At 50.5% G+C, this 17446-nt stretch overlaps 1 protein-coding gene across 1 annotated transcript; it reads left to right on the top strand.

The window, feature by feature from the left end:
• Positions 1-1470: 1470 nt before the first annotated feature.
• Positions 1471-11456, top strand: CDC37 (cell division cycle 37, HSP90 cochaperone). Its single transcript, XM_081286356.1, has 8 exons — positions 1471-1668; positions 7173-7448; positions 8008-8116; positions 8217-8332; positions 8416-8538; positions 9078-9260; positions 9362-9433; positions 10911-11456. Exons 1-8 carry the CDS (start codon positions 1567-1569, stop codon positions 11064-11066), a joined length of 1137 nt encoding a protein of 378 aa, XP_081142482.1. The 5' UTR covers positions 1471-1566; the 3' UTR covers positions 11067-11456.
• The last annotated feature ends 5990 nt before the right edge of the window (positions 11457-17446 follow it).

The raw sequence follows: 17446 nt of genomic DNA, 5'->3' as shown, positions 1-17446 counted from the left end.
CCACCCAAAGCTTACCTTGTTGGGGGTCTGGGGAGGGGATGCCCCGCCCTCTCCGGCCTTGGGGGTGGGAGGGGACAGGGGTGTCCAGACCCTTTGTTTGCTGGTGTGTGAGTGTGTGTGAATGTGTGTGCGCGATTGTGAGACCTGCTGGATGTAGGTTCGTGCGCGCGCGTGCCTGGGCCGTGGCTGCCGCTGGGGCTGGACTGACCGGGCTGTACCCGGAGGGGAAAGAGAAGGGGACTCCCCCGCCCGCCCACTCGCGGGTTTGAATGGAGAGCGAGGGGAAGGGGTGACAGTGGGAGGGCGCTTTTGTCCCGATGGCCCCGCCCCCTCCCTGAGCTGGGGAATCCCTCCTTCCTTCCCCCTGGGGCCCAATCTGGAGCCCTTTACTCCTTTTTCTCCAGATCCGCCCCCAACACCCGCTTTGGGGAAGGCCGGGAAGAGGCACCCTTCACCCAGGTGACTGAGCTCCTCCTATCCCACCTGCACCCCGCGGACACCTTTTAATCTGAGATAATCCTGGCCCTAGGCTACAACATGGCTTTTTATCCCGTTATCAAAGCGTGGGTTGGGATCTAGAAAAGTGTACAGCCGAGGTCCCCCAAGTTAAGAGTAATGGAATCCCTCAAGCTCCTGCTGGGGTTGAGGGCCCCAAATGAACAGGGAGGGGCTATGAGCAGCCAGAGACTGCGACAACAAGGAAAGCCCCCCTCTGAGCCTCCGTGATCCCGGACTGGGCGCGGGGCCAGAAGCATTTGTAGCTAGCTAGACATTAGCGACACTCAGCGGCAGTGCGGGGAGATGCAGCGGACAGGCGCACGAGACCCGTTAGGCGGTCTCGCTGATGTCGGAGGCGGTGCTTGAGCGCCAGTTGTCTTCTAGGTGGTAGGAGATGGAGGCGGGGTTAGAGGTTGTGGTCAAAACATGGGAAAAACAAGTTCCCAAGGCAGGACTACAATCACCCCTCCACCTCTGACCCTTCCCAGGGGTAGAGCCATATCACTCCACACTTAGACCTTCCCAGGACAGAATCATGTCACCTTCGGACTGGGAAAGTTCCATCAGATCGGGTACCCCTCTCCAGAACAGGGTTAACTCCTGTTTTACCAGGGGTAGGTTTCTAGCCGAGGCCCCGCCCCATGCAGTGAGCCCGGGCTGATGTCATTGCGGCGTGGCTAAGGGGACAATCCTCTTCCTCTATCTCAACTCACCCCGCATCCCCGCCGCTGCCCTGAACGTCCACCGCAAGGCGGCGGGAGATGAAGAGGGCTCGTGGTTGGGGTGACTATCCGTATGCCCCCAAGAAATGCCTAGCGGAGCCCCAAGGCCCAATGAAGCAGGGTCTCGGCGGGAATTCTCAGTGCTCCGGAACACGTGCGCAGGGCCCTTTAAGGCGGGCCTGGTTGCCAGTGCCGCCGCGACGGTTACTAAGGATGTGACGTTACGCGCTGGTGGGGGCTGAGCGTCCGGACGGAAGCGGAAGGGGCGGGGCTCCGCGGCCCGAATCTCCAGCACTGCCGCCGCCTCTGCTACCAGAGCCAGAGCGGGCTGGGCCGCCGAGGCAAGATGGTGGACTACAGCGTGTGGGACCACATCGAAGTGTCTGACGATGAGGACGAGACGCACCCCAACATCGACACGGCCAGCCTCTTCCGCTGGCGGCACCAGGTAGCGCCTGCGCGCCTATCTTCTTTCCCCACTCCCGGGACCCTGCTCCAGAGTTCTGACCCCCTAGTACTGCCCAGGGACCCCGCTGTTGACACTTGGGATTCCTGCCACACAGTTTGGGCTTTCAGGATCCTCGATTCAACTCTGGTACCCAAGTATCACTGGGCCCCCCTCTGCTTTCTGCGTGAGACTTCCTATTGACCTTTAGGGCTTTATCATAATCTAGACTCCCAAGCCGAACCTTGGGCGTCTCCTTAATCTAGTCTGCGACCTTTCGTTTACACCCAGAAGTTTGCCTTAGTCTGGACCCGATTTCTGCTAGATGATCCCTGAACCTATTCATGTACCCACTTCTGATTTGGGATCTCCCTTCAACATCTCCCCAATTTCTGGAGTCCAGACCCTCAATAAGTTGATTATATCCTGAGACTCTCCTTGAGTCTTAGCCAGGGATTCCAATTCGGATCCAGACACCCCACTTCTTTTCCAAACCGAACAAGATTCAGAAACCCTTTCCTAGAGTGTAGACCTGTGCCCCACCAGGGTCTTCAGTCCCACCTAGGACTTAAGTTTTGGAACCTGGTTCCCTTCCATATTCAGTTTCCAGCTCCACCCTCATGGCGAGTCCAATTCCAGCTGTACTCCTTTGGCCTCACCTCCTCTAGACCCCGTTTTCCATTATACCAGGAAATCCCGCCCACTTAGTTTCCGGCCCTGCCATGCCCCTTGTGTAGTGTTACAGATCCCATCCGTGCCCACCTCCAAGACCATAACTTCCTGTATTAACTTTCCCCATCACTGGAAACTCATGCAACCCAAGCCCAGGACCCCAAACTGCCCTGCCTTACTTGTCTCCCAGCCTCTTGGGCTGCATTCTAGCATCAGGATTGTCTATGCTCTCACCAGTGACCCTCTGGGTCTGATTCCATAGTCACTGACCCTTCTATTTACCTACCAACAACACCCTGCCTCCATTCATACCTTAGATCCCAAGTTTGGATGAAATCTGTACTACCACCCCTCCTCTGTCCATCAGAGTTCACAGATCAATAGGGTGCTCTAAAGCCTTGATGGCCTAACTTCTTGCTCCCCAAATTAGAGAACCTACACCCACAAACCTGTCCGCATTATGCCTTCAAATCGAAACTTCCAGTTAGGAATCTCTCACCCACCCTCTTTTATGGCAACTTCCAGTTATTTGTCCAGAAACTCCTAGAAAGCCCTTGGGATATGGTATTAGTCTCTACATCTTAGTGTCAGTCTTTCCTCCAGACTTATTCCTTAAAACTGCAGCCTCCTTGGTAGAGTACCTGCTGGGCAAGCCCCTGGAGTGTGGGAAGAAAGTTCTAGCACTTCTATTTCTTGCAGTGTGTAACATTTTATTATGAAATATTTAAGACCTCCGCAAAGCTCTAAAGACTATTCTTGGGAACACCTATTTCTGTCACATAAAGAGGTTAATTTTACTACTGCAAAGAGAACAGTTTGGTCCTGCTGGGTGGGAGGCCTCCCCTCTCCTGGCATAGAACCATTTCCTGTCCTGCTGCTGTGGCTATAGTAGAGAGTAGGGGAAGCAGCAGACCTCAGCAGCTCCAGCACAGGTTCAGGGATAGGCAGGCTTGGGTTCTAATCCCAGCCCTGTCTGTTCTTGCTTCAATGGAATGACACGCAAGTTTTCAGAGCCCATGTGAAACTGGGCTAATATGGCCCCACTGCTTCTGTGAGACCCTTTTAAGAATGAAATGAGACTAGTTATGAAGAGAATTTGGGCCAGGGCCTGGGAGGACTAAACATTCTGGAGGGGGAGTGGACATTAGTAAGAAGGTAGCATGATAGTATTGTGTTTTCAAGCACAGGCCTGACCACCTGGGTTCAAATTCTGGCTCCTTCTATATTACTGACATACCGTGTGACTTCCAGTGTGTTTCAGTTTCCCCAGCTGAGATTCATCTATCCTGTAGGTTTGTTGAAAGGGTTACTGTATTTGCTGTCTGTAATCTCCTAGGGCACTAGCTCCTATTGTCATCATTATTTAGGTAATTCTTGCTCACAAATTCCAAAGGTTTGAGACGGGATATATGAGTCTCTTCACAGCCCCATCTTTCCAACTTCCTTCCCCAGAGATAGCTGCCATCTGTGGCTTCTTCTGGCTCCTTCCATTGACATGCTGTGAGCCTCTGTTTTCCTAGCTGTAAGGCAGGACAGTGACACCTGGAGAACTTTCTTGCTCCCAGGCCTTCTGTCCTGCCCAGCCTGCTGTGGCCCCTCCCACACGGGAAGTGTGAAGCTCAGTCGGGGCAGACTGCCGCCCCCCCAACTCCAGGCCTTTTTTAGCTTTGGCCTCCCTGGCAGCCACTGTAGAGGATGCTGGGGAGAGTGGTGCAGCCCAGCAGAAGCCAATAGGATGGTCAGTTCCTGCTGCTGCCCAGGGCCAGCATGGTGCCAACCTGAAAGAACCCCTTGCCTCTAGAAACCAGGAGGGCCCCAGGGTGACAGACCCATTGTGGGGAAATGGAGGCCAGGGCTGCTTTCTGTGGGAAGTGGGGATCATCTTGATCTGTTATTCATATGCAGAAAGCAAGGCTCAGACTTGGCTGTGTGGCATTAGAATAGGCTCCAGGTATTCCTATTCTTACCTGTGGTGTGCCTGGCCCTGGGCTATCTGGGCACACTGCCTCAGTAAGGCATAGAGTGAATCAGGTCATTCCAGTGGCTTTGACAAGGACAATGATAATAGTGGGACACCAAGTGCTGTGTTGGAAGCATTTTCTGTGCAGTTACTCAATGGGTCTCCTCTGTGAGGTTCCGTTTCACAGAGAGGAAAAAACAAGACCATGAGAAATTTAAGGGACTTAGCCAGATTACTAGTACATGGCAGAGCTGGGTGCTGTGATGCAGGGGTAGTGACCACTCCTAGTCACCCCGCATTTCCCCTGGGCCAGAAAGCCAGTAGAACACTTGAGACACATTTCCTTGTTTAAGTCTCAGAATAGTCCTCAAAGAGACAGGGAAAGATTGTCCCCTTGGACAGTTGGTTGTGACAGTAGCCAACTTAGAAATGGTGCTTGCTGAGCATCCAGCAGAGCCCTGGACTTTTTTTTTCTCTCCCTTTGCTGGGGATTGAACCCAGAGGCGCTGTACCACTGAGCCACTCACTAATCCTTTTTATTTTATTTTGAGACAGGGTTTCACTAAGTTGCTGAAGCTGGCCGTGAACTTGTGATCCTCCTGAGTAGCTGGGATTACAGCTGTGTGCCACCATGCCCGGCTCACAGCTCGAGACTTTTAACTGTAATCATCCTTTTTGCTCCTGCTGGTACAGACAGTCCCTGACTTACCTTGGTTTCACTTTGATTTTCCCCCCAGTGGTGTGAAGTATTCCTGTGCAGCCGTTCTATTCTTCACGCTATTTTAGCGCAGTATTCAATAAGTTACATGAGAACCAGAGCAATGGTGCACACCTATAGTTTCAGCCACTTGGGAGGCTGAGGCAGGAGGATTGCTTGAACCCAAGGGTTCAGGGCCAACCTGGGCAACATAGCAAGACCCCATCTCCAACAAATAAATAAAAACACGAGATAGTCAATGCAGTGTTATAAAATAATTTTGTATTAGATGATTTAGGTGATTAGATTTTGCCTAACTGTAGGCTCAGGTAAGTGTTCCAAGCATGTTCAAGAGGCTAAGCTAGGATATTCTGGAGTGAGTTGTATTACATGCTTTTGTTCTTTTTTTGCGGGGGAGGGTACCAGGGATTGAACCTATGGGGTGCTCTACCACTGAACCATATCCCCCATTTTATTTTTCATTTTGAGGCATGGTCTTTCTTAAGTTGATGAGGCTGCCTTCAAACTTGTGATCCTCCTGCCTTAGCCTTCTGACTTGCTGGGATTACAGATGTACACCACCATGCCTGGCAGTATTCATGCAGTTTTTGACTTACTGATGTTTTCAGCTTATGGGTTTATTATGATATGACCTCCATTGTAAGTTGAAGAGGATCTTTATAACCTTACGAGGTCAGCTGTTGTTTTCATTGACCCATGAGGAAACCCAACTTCCCAGAGGCTAGTGGATACCCAGGGATAACCATCTGGTATACAGTAGCCATGGGATATAACCCAAGGTCCAGCACCTCTTCACATCATCTGATGGTCACAAACAGTCTTGGGTGGAGTCCAGCAGGGGAAGACCCATCTGAACACAGACCCTCCAGGATGAGGTGGTAGTGAGGGCTGCCTCAGATAAAAGGGTTTCAAAGGCCCTCCTGACAGGCTTCAAGCCTGGCTTGGAGAGGGACATAGTATGAAGTGGTGGCACCCCTCAGGGCTCAGTCAGTGACTCTGGCTAGAGCAGGCACTGTTGAGCAGGAGAGATGGCACTGGAGTCGAGCAAGGATAGAGTAGAGAAGGTGGGAGATCTGAGGGTGGTCTGGATAGGGGTCTGATCAAGAGGGCAGTAATTGAGGGTGGACACAGCACTGGGATCTGAAAGACTTGCTGGCCTAGAGCCAGCTGAGGGGGCCTGGACAGTAAATCCACTGCCAAGCTAGGGTGGCAGGAAGTGGATAAATGTCAAGAGTGAAAACCTCATGGCAGGAGGGCAGGGCCTGCGCTGAGTGAGGGCACAACAGAGGACCTGACTTGGGGGAGTAAGGGCTTGAGTTCTGTTTTGAGCTTGGAGTTGGAGATGGCTGCAGCACTCTAGGCAGAGTTAGCTTGAGGGGATTGTTGGCAGGGCTGGGAGCCCTGGTGTGGCTGAGGGCAGGTCCAGTTCAGAGGCAGAGTCTGAGAGCCAGGGGTGGGGTGGCATCTTATTACTTTATTCACCTGACCAGACCACCCTTCCCTGGACTCCTACCATGTGCCAGTCCCAGTCTGGCCCTGGAGATACAGCAGTGAGCAAATCCCAATCTCATGAAGTCAATATCCTTGGAGGAGGACTGCACCCAAAATATGAGAGATAATTGTCACAAGATACTATCAGGCGGCCAGTCCTGAGGAGGAAGACAAAGCAGGGCAAGAATGCCTGAAGGCTTCTACCTTCAGTGTAATACCAATAGCATTCCAGTCCAGAGGGTGAGGACATGAGGCAGCAAGCTTGGGGGGGGGGGGGTATATGGGGACTGAGCATTTAGTGCAAAGGTCCTGAGGTTCAAGGGAAATGAGCTCAAGAAAAAGAGAGGCAGCCACTGTGACTGGAAGGAGGAGGTGACAGGACAGATTGTGCAGGGTCCTGGGAGCTGCAGTGAAGACTTGGGCTTTGTTCTGGGTGAGGTGGGAGCCACACAGAGAGCTCTGAGCAGAAGAGGAACCCAACATGACTCAGGTGGCCCCAGCACCCACGGGACTGAGGGTGGAAGCTGGGATAGCAGGGCATGGAGATTGCTGCCCATGTTTTCTGGGGCCATCTCCAGTGGAAGTTCCAGGCTGTAATGAGGCCAGGGTCAAGGGACAAACTGTTCCCGGAGTGACGGACTGCCCACTGCCTGTCCCTACCTGCAGGCCCGAGTGGAACGCATGGAGCAGTTCCAGAAGGAGAAGGAGGAGCTGGACAGGGGTTGCCGTGAGTGCAAGCGCAAGGTGGCCGAGTGCCAACGGAAGCTGAAGGAGCTGGAGGTGGCCGAAGGTGGCCAGGCGGAGCTGGAGCGACTGCAGGCTGAGGCACAGCAACTGCGCAAGGAGGAGCGTAGCTGGGAGCAGAGGCTGGAGGAGATGCGCAAGAAGGAAAAGAGCATGCCCTGGAATGTGGACACGCTCAGCAAAGATGGCTTCAGCAAGGTGTGTGGGGCACTGGTGGCAGGAGGCCAGGACACGTGTGCAGAGGAACGGGACAGCCATTGCCACTTGGGTTGTAGGTGCCGCCCAAACCAAGTCTGAGGATGGGATAGGGGTTGGGTGTGGCTCCATGGCAGAGCAGTAATGTGAGGACCTAAGTTGTATCCCCAGCACCACCAAAAAAAAAAAAAATCAGGGCTGGGGCTGGAGCTCAGCGGTAGAGTGTTTGCCTAGTATATTCAAGGCGCTGGGTTGGATCCTCAGCACCACGTGTAAATTAATTAATTAATTAATTAAAGGTATTGTGTCCAACTACAACTAAAAACAATATTTTTAAAAAATCAGATGTCGGGGGGGTAGTTTGGGGGACTGGGTGAATGAAGCACCCCACCGGTCCCCTCTGATCTGCCCGAAGGCCCACGCCCACGCTCCTGCCACCTTGATGCACATGGCTCTGAGGCCACCTCCGCCGTTGATGGGATGGGCACTGCGGCCGCGGCCCCCGCGCTCCAGGCGCTCCGCAGCCTTGCCCCAGCCCATTTCCCCTCTCGCCCTGTCACAGAGCATGGTCAATACCAAGCCTGAGAAGGCAGAGGAGGATTCGGAGGAAGTGAGGGAGCAGAAACACAAAACCTTTGTGGAGAAGTACGAGAAACAGATCAAGCACTTTGGTGAGTTGGGCTGGGGATGCCACGGGGGAGGCAAGGCCAGGTAGGGGCCGGCCCTTTGCCTCCAGGCCCTTTTCAGCACCTTGCCAACACTTTTCTACAGGCATGCTCCGCCGCTGGGATGACAGCCAGAAGTACCTGTCAGACAATGTCCACTTGGTATGTGAGGAGACAGCCAACTACTTGGTTATCTGGTGCATTGACCTAGAGGTGGAAGAGGTGAGTGGAGCCTGGCTGCAGACTGGGGAAACGGTCATTCTGAGGCTGCCACTTGGAGACACCGTGCCTCTTTTTCCTGGCAGAAATGTGCACTCATGGAGCAGGTGGCCCACCAGACCATTGTCATGCAGTTCATCCTGGAGCTGGCCAAGAGTCTGAAGGTGGACCCCCGTGCCTGCTTCAGACAGTTCTTCACTAAGATTAAGGTATGGTCCCTGAGCAGCTGGGTGATCAGAGGCCCCTCTATAAGGAACCATTCCAGAGTCCTCTGGGGGAGGCAGGGAGTATGCACTCAGATTCAAGCTCCTGTGGGTCAGAACATCATGTGTCAGGAGAGCCCAGGGTCATGGTGGGTGGGAAGTGGTCCAGTGGCAGCCACATTTTGAGCATGGAGCATCCTAAAATGGGGCGAGGGACAGAGTTATGCCTACAGGGTTTTGATCTGAGCACCTACAGAAATAGAGCTAACCACACTGATGCTGGGAAGGGCAAGGCAGGCTGGAAGGAAATCCAGAGCTGGGATGTGACCATGTTGAGTCTGAGATGATGGTAGAACCCCACTATGAAGACACTATGCTGCTATGGGTCTGTGGTTAGGGAGGGCAGAGTGGACAAGGTCCCGGGTAGGGAAGCCAAATGAAGGACAGGTGAGGAGAGACCCAAGCCTAGGGGTGCCCTTCATGCAGTTTAAAACCCACCTGGATGTCGGGCCCATGTCCAGTGAATGCCCCTGTGTTCTCTGCAGACAGCCGACCGCCAGTACATGGAGGGCTTTAACGACGAGCTAGAGGCCTTCAAGGAGCGTGTGCGGGGCCGCGCCAAGCTGCGCATCGAGAAGGCCATGAAGGAGTATGAGGCAGAGGAGCGCAAGAAGCGGCTGGGCCCTGGTGGCTTGGACCCTGTCGAGGTCTACGAGTCCCTCCCTGAGGTGTGGCTCCCCAGCCCTAGGCGGGTGGCAGGCAGACAATGAGCAGGCCCCACTGGGATCTCAGGGACCCAGCCCTGACTCCGGCCCCTCTGCACCCCCAGGAACTTCAAAAGTGCTTTGATGTGAAGGATGTGCAGATGCTGCAAGATGCCATCAGCAAGATGGACCCCACTGTGAGTACCAACTGCGTCTCAGGCTCTTTGGGGCAAGCCATGTGTCCCCTCCCAATCCTGCTCCTGAGTTTCTGAAGCAGACTGATAAAAGTGTCCTTCCTGGGCTTCTCCAGGGAGTAAGGAGGGGGTCATGTTACTGTGCCACATGTGCACTTAGGTTTATTGAGCACCTATAGTGTGCTCAGCATCCAGCACGAAATGTGGCACTTCTCAGCCCTGTTCCTATGATGGCTGATCGCTGTCATGGTGGGCCATTTGTGATCCTAGCCTTAGTTTCCTCATCTGAACCAGTTTCTCAGTATCAACTTGTAGAATGCATGTGGGGAAGAGCTGGTCAATAAGAGGTCTTAATGTTTATTATCTGGAATAGTGACAGTGCTGGTGGACAAGGACTGGGAAATGCCTGTGTGGTGCTGAGGATTGCTCCTGGGCCTCAGACATGCCAGGCAAGGGCCCTGCCACTGCGCTGCATTCCCAGCCAGAGGCTTGAGCCTTAGTCAGCCTTCATTTGATGTTATTCCTGCCACCTGGCTTCCTGTTTGTCCGTGTTGGTTTCCTTGTCTATAAAATGGGTCTAGTCACAGGACTGGACCAAGGGTGTCTAGAAACTTCTTTGGGGATAAACATCTAGACCAGGGTCTGCAAAGTATAACTGGAAGGCTCATTGTCTGCCTTTATGAAATAAAGTTTTACTGAAACATAGCAGCTGCACTCACTTGTTATCATATTGTCCACAACTAATTTTGCACTATGACTACAGATTTAAGGAGTAATGAGTTAAATCATTCTGACAGAGACCATATGGTCCACAAAACCAAAAATATTTACTTATTAGCCCTCTACAAGAAATTTTGCTGAGGCTGAGGTTATAGCTCAGAGGTAGGAAAATTTCCTAGCATGGTTGAGGCCCTGGGTTCCATCCCCAGCATTGGAAAAAAAAAAAAAAGTTTGCTAACTTTTATTCTAGACTGACACTATAAAAATTTAAAGTTGAAGCCAGGCATGGGGGAATGCCTATAATCCCAGTGACTCCAGAGGCAGAGGATCACAAGTTTGAGGCTAGTCTCAGCAACTTAGCAAGATCCTGTCTCAAAATTTAAAAACATAAAAAGGGACTGGGATGTAACTCAGTGGTAGAGCACCCCTGGGTTCAATCCCCAGATCCAAAAAATAAATAAAACAAAAAGGCTGAGGATATAGGTCAGTGATAGGGCATTCCTGGGTTTAATCCCCAGTATTACAAATAAAAGAAAAAGGTTCCATTCCTCATCTAGACCGCCCACATTTAAAGGGCTCCGTAGCCCTATGTTGCTGGGGTGGTAACTGGACAGTGTGGCACACAGGACAGATATTTCCTTCATTGTGGACAGCTCCGATGAGTAAAGTAAGTGGTGAGCAAGTTTGAGGATATGCAGGGGACAGCTGGGCCACCAAGCAGTAGCAGCCCAGCCTTACCTGCTCACCCTTCTCCCCACAGGATGCGAAGTACCACATGCAGCGTTGCATCGACTCTGGCCTCTGGGTCCCCAACTCCAAGTCCAGCGAGGCCAAGGAGGGGGAGGAGGCGGGCCCCGGGGACCCATTGCTGGAAGCCGTTCCCAAATCGGGTGATGAGAAAGATGTCAGCGCGTGACCCACCCTAGGCACTGCCACCACCCGCCCGCCTGCCTGCAGGCCTATATGCTCCCCTTTACAGAAAACAAAAAATAGACACCATCTCTCCAGCCCCTGGCTTCCTCCACTTTTGCTGCTCCCCCCAGTCCTGGGGGTCTGCCCCGCCTTCCTCTTCCACTGCCCTGTTCCCAGTGCTCATCCAAGTCTCTGCTTTGAGTAAAGGGGCTTCACTGCCTGCAGCCCCCCCAACCCGTCAGCATTATGCCAAAGGCCCAGGGGTCCAGGGAGGGGCAGAGGTCCTCCATTGGGCAGAGGGTCCCCAGTCAAGGGGCCGGTCACTGTGGGTCTGTCTGTCAAGTCTTCTATTTGGTAAAGAGCAATGATCTTCCAATAAAGGATTTCAGATGCTTGTGGTGGCCATAGCTATTATTTTGGGGGCAGAAGGGGAACCCGGTGGAGTACTAATGGAGCCCTTTGCTCCCCAGGCTTTCTTCCAACTGTTTCAGTCCTCACTCTTGGCCCTGCCACATGCTGTTCCACTGTCTAGAACAATCTTCTAGGTGCCATTGCATCAGAAAAGTCCTAGATCTTCACTTCTCACCCCTACAGGGCACCCCTCAGTGCTCTCTTGTTCCTCCCAGCCCCCTTCCACCAGTCCGCCCACTCAGGAGTGGCCTCCTCAGCTGCGCCTTCCCTGTCCCCTTATTTGAGAGCAGCTTGTCCCCAGAACTGATCTGGAATCAGACCCCTGCCTTCATCTCCACCACAGTCTGGGTCCCTATCACCTCTAACCCTAAAATGCTGACCTCCAGGGGCTGGGGATTTGGCTCAAGCGGTAGTGCGCTCGCCTAGCGTGCGTGCGGCCCGGGTTCGATCCTCAGCACCACATACAAACAAAGATGTTGTATCCGCTGAGAACTAAGAAAAAATAAATATTAAAATTCTCTCTCTCTGTCCCCCTCTCTCACTCTCTCTAAAAAAAAAAAAAAAAAAAAAAAAATGCTGACCTCCAGGGCCCCTACCCACTTCCCAGGAGCTACCGGAGGGCCTTTGTGAACACCAGTCAGGGCAGCTTCCCCCTTAGAGCTGAAGCCAAAGTCCTCCCTGCGGCTCACCAGGCTCTGCACCATGTGGCTATCACCTCCACCCTCTTCTCCCTTTCTGCTTTCCATATTCCTTCCATCCCTACTCCCTCCATGCTGATCTGAGTGCTTGAATTACCTCCATGCTGATCTGAGTACTTGAATTAGTATACGTTCTGTGTTGAGGTTGGAACCTGAGGCCTCACATGTAACCATGCTCTCTACCACTGAACTACATACAACCCCAGCCTTTAAAGTTTCTCTTTATCACTGTGGCCTTAGATGACTTAGTCTTGGTATCTCCCTTTGGACAGCAAGGGTCAAAATGGTTCTTGACACTTGCCTATCCTACCTGGAACACCCTTCCCTGCAAGGGGGTGCTGCTTTAAGAAGTCATGAAACATTCAGCCATGGAAAGGACTTAAAGAGTAACACAGGCCTAGGGTGTAGCTCAGTGGTAGAATGCTTGCCTATCATGGGAAAGGCCCTGGGTTTAATCTCCAGCACTGCAAATAAATGAGTAAAGAATAGTATGATAAACCACTCAATCAGCCCTAGACTTGGATATCCATCTCCAACCCAGTGGAGCCCTCTGCCTGTTCCAAGAGACACCACTCACTAGGAGCCAGTTGTCCCTGAGATCACAGCTTGGTGCCACCTTCCAGAAGTACTTCTTGACCCCCCTTTCTGAGTCACCTTCACACCTAGCCACCCAGCCTGCCTCACCTGACTGTGTGCCCTGCTTTTGCTGACCTGTTTTGTCAACTTTTGGGTGCTGTAGGTGCCAACAGGGCAGAAACAGTCATTTTTTCCTATAATATCTACCATGCTGCAAAGGGATCCTGGCACACAAGTTTAGGAAAACTGCCGGAGCAGGGGATGAAAGAGGCCAAGCTGCTGTTGTGCCCAAGCCAATCACCACCAGGGGGAAATAGTGAGCTGCAAAATGGAGTGTGGTCCCCTGATGCTTTGTATCTGGGTGAGAAGCAGAGAAGGGGCTTTTTTTTTTTTTTTTTTTGGATATTGGGGGTTGAACCCAGGGGCTTTCTTCCACTGAGCTACTACATCCCCAGCCCTTTTTTTATTTTTTATTTTGACATAAAATTTAAGTTGCCGAGGTTAGCCTCAAACTTGTGATCCTCCTGTCTTAGCCTCCTGAATCCCTGAGATCACACCTAACTCATAAATTTGTTTTGAATTAAGTAATGAGCTGGGTGACAGGAGACCACAAACATAGTGGGGATTTACTCTGAAAATCTTTTTGTGCCTTTTTGATTTGGAACCATGGAAATTAATTAGTTGTCCGAAAATAAAGATAAAGGTGCTGTTGTCCCTCCCAGGTGGGCTGCACCCAGATGTTCTGAGATTTTCCTTCACCTTCCTTTTTAATAATGATTTCTTCCTTAAAAAGAAAAAAATGCTGAAAAGCAAAAGAAAGAGGTTTCTTGGAGCCACAGAATCTCCCAAACTGAAAACCACATCAATATCCTCCCACAGGAGAAGGGACAAATTGCAGCTTATCAATTTGTACAATGCTGGGAGATAGAACGGGGCAATTGATTGGCATCAGTACCTGTGAGATTCATAATGTGGACAGAGCAAGCAAGTTACAGATCCCAGCAAATGGATGACAATTACATTAAGTTCAAGGATAGATTTTCCCTCAAGGCGTTTGCCTTAGATGTTCCCTGCCTGGTACAGTCTTTGTTAGATATCATTTGTTTCCCTCCTCAGCTCCCTCAGGTCAGAAAGGTGGTCCCCAGCCATTCAACCTCACTGTCCATCTCCAGAACTTTCTCACCTTCCCCAACTGAAACTGTCGCTGTTCAACACTAAATCCCTATTCTCTTCCCTGGCCCTGGCACTCACCATTCTACTTCCTGACTCTGATTGTGACAACTCTAAGGACATCCTGAGTAGAACCATACAGTATTTGTCCTTTTGTGTGGCTTATTTCACTGAGCATGATGTCCTTAGGATTCATCCACATTTTAGCATGAATGAATTTCTTTTCTTTTTATAGTCGTCTAATATTCCATGTGTGGATATATCATATTTTATTTATTCATTCATCTCTTGGACATGTGGGCTTTTACTTTTTTTTTTTTTTTTGCCTAGGTGATGTTTTTATTGATTTATATGCTTTTTAAAAATTTGTTAGTTGTAACTAGACACAATATCTTTATTTTATTTATTTTTATGTGGTGCTGAGGATCGAACCCAGGCCCTTGCACGTGCTAGGCGAGCGCTCTACCTCGAGCCACAGCCTCAGCCTCTTGATTTATGCTTTTTAAGTGTTTGAAATATTTCATGATAAAACAATTCCATAAAATAGATCTGTGTGTAGTATAAAGGAATTATAGCAAAGAAATATCATTAAATGAAAAAAAAAAAAAAGTGCCAGGTACAGTGGCTCACTTGGAATCCCAGAGGCTTGTAAGGCTGAGGCAGAAAGAACACAAGTTCAAAGCCAGCCTCAACAACTTTGTGAGGCCCTAAGCAACTTAGGGAGAACCTGACCCAAAATAAAATAAAATAATCTGGGGATGTGGCTCAGGGGTTGAGGGTCCCTGGGTTCAACCCCTGGAACCAAAATCAACCAAAAAAAAATGGCAAGGGGGAGAATGTTCCCTCCACTTTGGGCTCCATTCTATTAACTCATCTGATGCCTGAGCCACAACTCTGATGGTGGACCTGGAATAGCAACCCCATTTTACAGAGAAAGAAACAAGCACAGCAAGGGCATATCTGGGATTTGAATTTGGTGCCCGCCTTGGTTCATGTAACTGCCATTTCAAACCAACTATCTGCGGTTGCTGGTGTGAATTTTTTAGAGAATGTAGGTCCTCACACGTGCCCAATGTGGAAAGGAACCTTCTTAGAAAGATTTGCAGGAAATTTACCTCACGGCTCTTAGGGGTGGGAAGCTGTTTCTTGAACTCTAACATTTAAAAGAACACAAAGGGATTTTGTTTTCAATTCACCAATCCTGGCTTTTCCCAGGTTCCCTGAGAGCTCTGGGGAGGCCCCTCCCTACAGACCAGGCAAGGTCAGGGGAATCCCCCAGTTCAAGCTTCTTCCTGAAAAGTGGCCAACTGTCACAGTGTGCCCAGGGCTGTCCCCAATTTAGCATGGAAAGTCCCTTGTCGGGGAACCCCCCCAGACCCCAGCAAACCCTGGCCACTTGTGGGGTTTGAGGCCTCCCAGCTGGGTGTCCAGATCTAATATCAAAGTTCTGGAAGGAGGCTTCAGGCAGTACATGAGCCTTTCCACCCCACCCCAGACCCCTTTTCTTTACTGTCAAGTGGGGATGTTGGTCCCACTTTGAAAGAACCTGGGAAGGCTGTGGAATGCTGAACACTCAGCCCTTGGCTTAGTATTCTGGCTGGGAACGTGTGAGCCATTGTTTATTATTAGTAGTAGGATTATTACCTTCATTGTTATAATTAGTCACTCCATCTGACATTTCCTGTCAGTCACTTTTGGAGTGGCTATTGCTGGATCCCAAGTCCACCAGAAAATCTGTAGTTTAGTCCTAAACCTGGAGGAGGCTCACTTGAGCTGGCTGTTGAAGAATTTGGCACCCTCAGTTTCCTGCTACTGAACTCCTAATGGCAGGGGTGGCAACAGAAAAGGAAGCTCAGGCCGGAAGGCCACGGCCAGCCCTTCCGCTACAATCTGGGCCTCTGGCTCCCAGGCAATTCCCACATTCCCACACTGTTTTTACCTGCACCTACTAGGTGCCAGACACAATTCAGGTGCTGAGCACACAGTGGAGAAGTAGACAGACCTTCCTTTCCACCCTCCCTCCTGGGGCTGACATTCTAGAACAAAATGTCAGGTTGCAGTAAGGCCTGGGAAGAAAATTAGAGCAAGCAGAAAGGACAGAGACAGGCTGGCTGATTCAAAACAGGAAGTTTATAGGAAGCAGTGAGGTTTTATTTCTTGGCCTGAGAGCTTGGTTTATTTTATTGTTTTTTTAGAAAATTTTAAGCTGGGTGTGTGGTGTACACCTATAATCCCAGCAACTCAGGCTGAGGCAGGAGGATCATAAATTCAAGATCACCCTCAGTAGTTTGGTGAGATCCTGTTTCAAAACAAAGAACTGCCTGTTTAGTGCAACGGTAGAGTACCCCTGGGTTCAATCCCCAGTATCTCTCTCCTAAAAAAATGCAAACTTTTTTCTTATGAAATGGGAGCCAGGTGCTGTGGCACACACGTGTAATTCCAGTTACTGGGGAGGCTGTGGCAGGAGGATCACAAGTTCAAGGCCAGCCTGGATAACTTATTGAGACTGTCTCAAAAGAACAAAAAGGGTTGAGAAAGTAACTTAGTTGTAGAATGCTTGCCTAGCATGTGCATAGCCCTGGGTCCATTTCCTGGTACTGAAGGGGTAGGGGAGCCAGAGAGAATGATGGGTTCTTGCTATGTTGCCCAGGTTGGTCTAGAACTCTTGAGCTCCAGAGATCCTCCTGCCTCGGATTTCCAAGTTGCCCAGAGGAAGCACATAAGTCAAGGAACTGGGACAACCTCAGGCCAATAACCACCCAATTCACTACTGGGCCCAATTCACTACTGACTGTAAAATAATCTTTTTTATTTCCTTCTTTTTATGGTGCTGGGAATTAGAACCCAGGACCTTGTGCATGCAAGGAAAACACTCTACCAACTGACCTATAGCCCCAGCCCTAAAAACAATTGTTTTTTATTGTTATAAGGAACAAAGTTTTGGGGTTATTTATTATGCAGCAATAGAAAATTAGTAATTCTCCATATCCCTGTGGCTACTGGGCTGGAACCCAGGGACACTCCCTGTTTCCACGGGCCTTATTTATTTATTTATTTATTTGCTATGGGGTATTGAACCCAAGGGGATTTCACCACCTCACCACATCCCCAGCCCACCACCACTTTTTAAAATTTTTTATAAAAGTTTTAGATGAACACAATACATTTGTTTTTATGTGGTGCTAAGGATGGAACTAGTGCCTCACACGTGCTAGGCGAGCGCTCTATCACTGAGCCACAACCCCGGCCGCCCCCCCCCCCAACTTTTTTTGTATTTTATTTAGGGATCGGGTCTCACTGAGTTGCTTAGGACCTCGCTAAATGCTGAGGCTGGCTTTTAGCTCCCTATCCTCCTGCCTCAGTCTCCCAAACGGATGGGATTAAGGGCGTGAGTCACCGCGCCAGCGCCTTTTTTAAAATTTTGAGACAGGGTCTCATAAAATTGCCCCAGCTGGGGGCTGGGGTTGTGGCTCATAGGCAGAGCGATCCTCAGCACCTCATAAATATAAAATAAAGACATTGGGTCCAC

This window comes from Spermophilus citellus, assembly GCF_964194105.1.
Source record: "Spermophilus citellus genome assembly, chromosome: 3".
NCBI lineage: Eukaryota > Metazoa > Chordata > Mammalia > Rodentia > Sciuridae > Spermophilus > Spermophilus citellus.
Note: the sequence above shows the minus strand (reverse complement) of the source record. Positions and strands in the feature narration are given on the sequence as shown.

What these genes read in the sequence shown, in the direction of transcription:
- CDC37 (XM_081286356.1), top strand. Translation starts at nt 1,567, where the DNA reads ATGGTGGACTACAGCGTGTGGGACCACATCGAAGTGTCTGACGATGAG. An exon ending in GCAAAGATGGCTTCAGCAAG is followed by an intron (nt 7,449 to 8,007) that starts GTGTGTGGGGCA and finishes GCCCTGTCACAG; the next exon opens with AGCATGGTCAATACCAAGCC. An exon ending in GAAACAGATCAAGCACTTTG is followed by an intron (nt 8,117 to 8,216) that starts GTGAGTTGGGCT and finishes ACTTTTCTACAG; the next exon opens with GCATGCTCCGCCGCTGGGAT.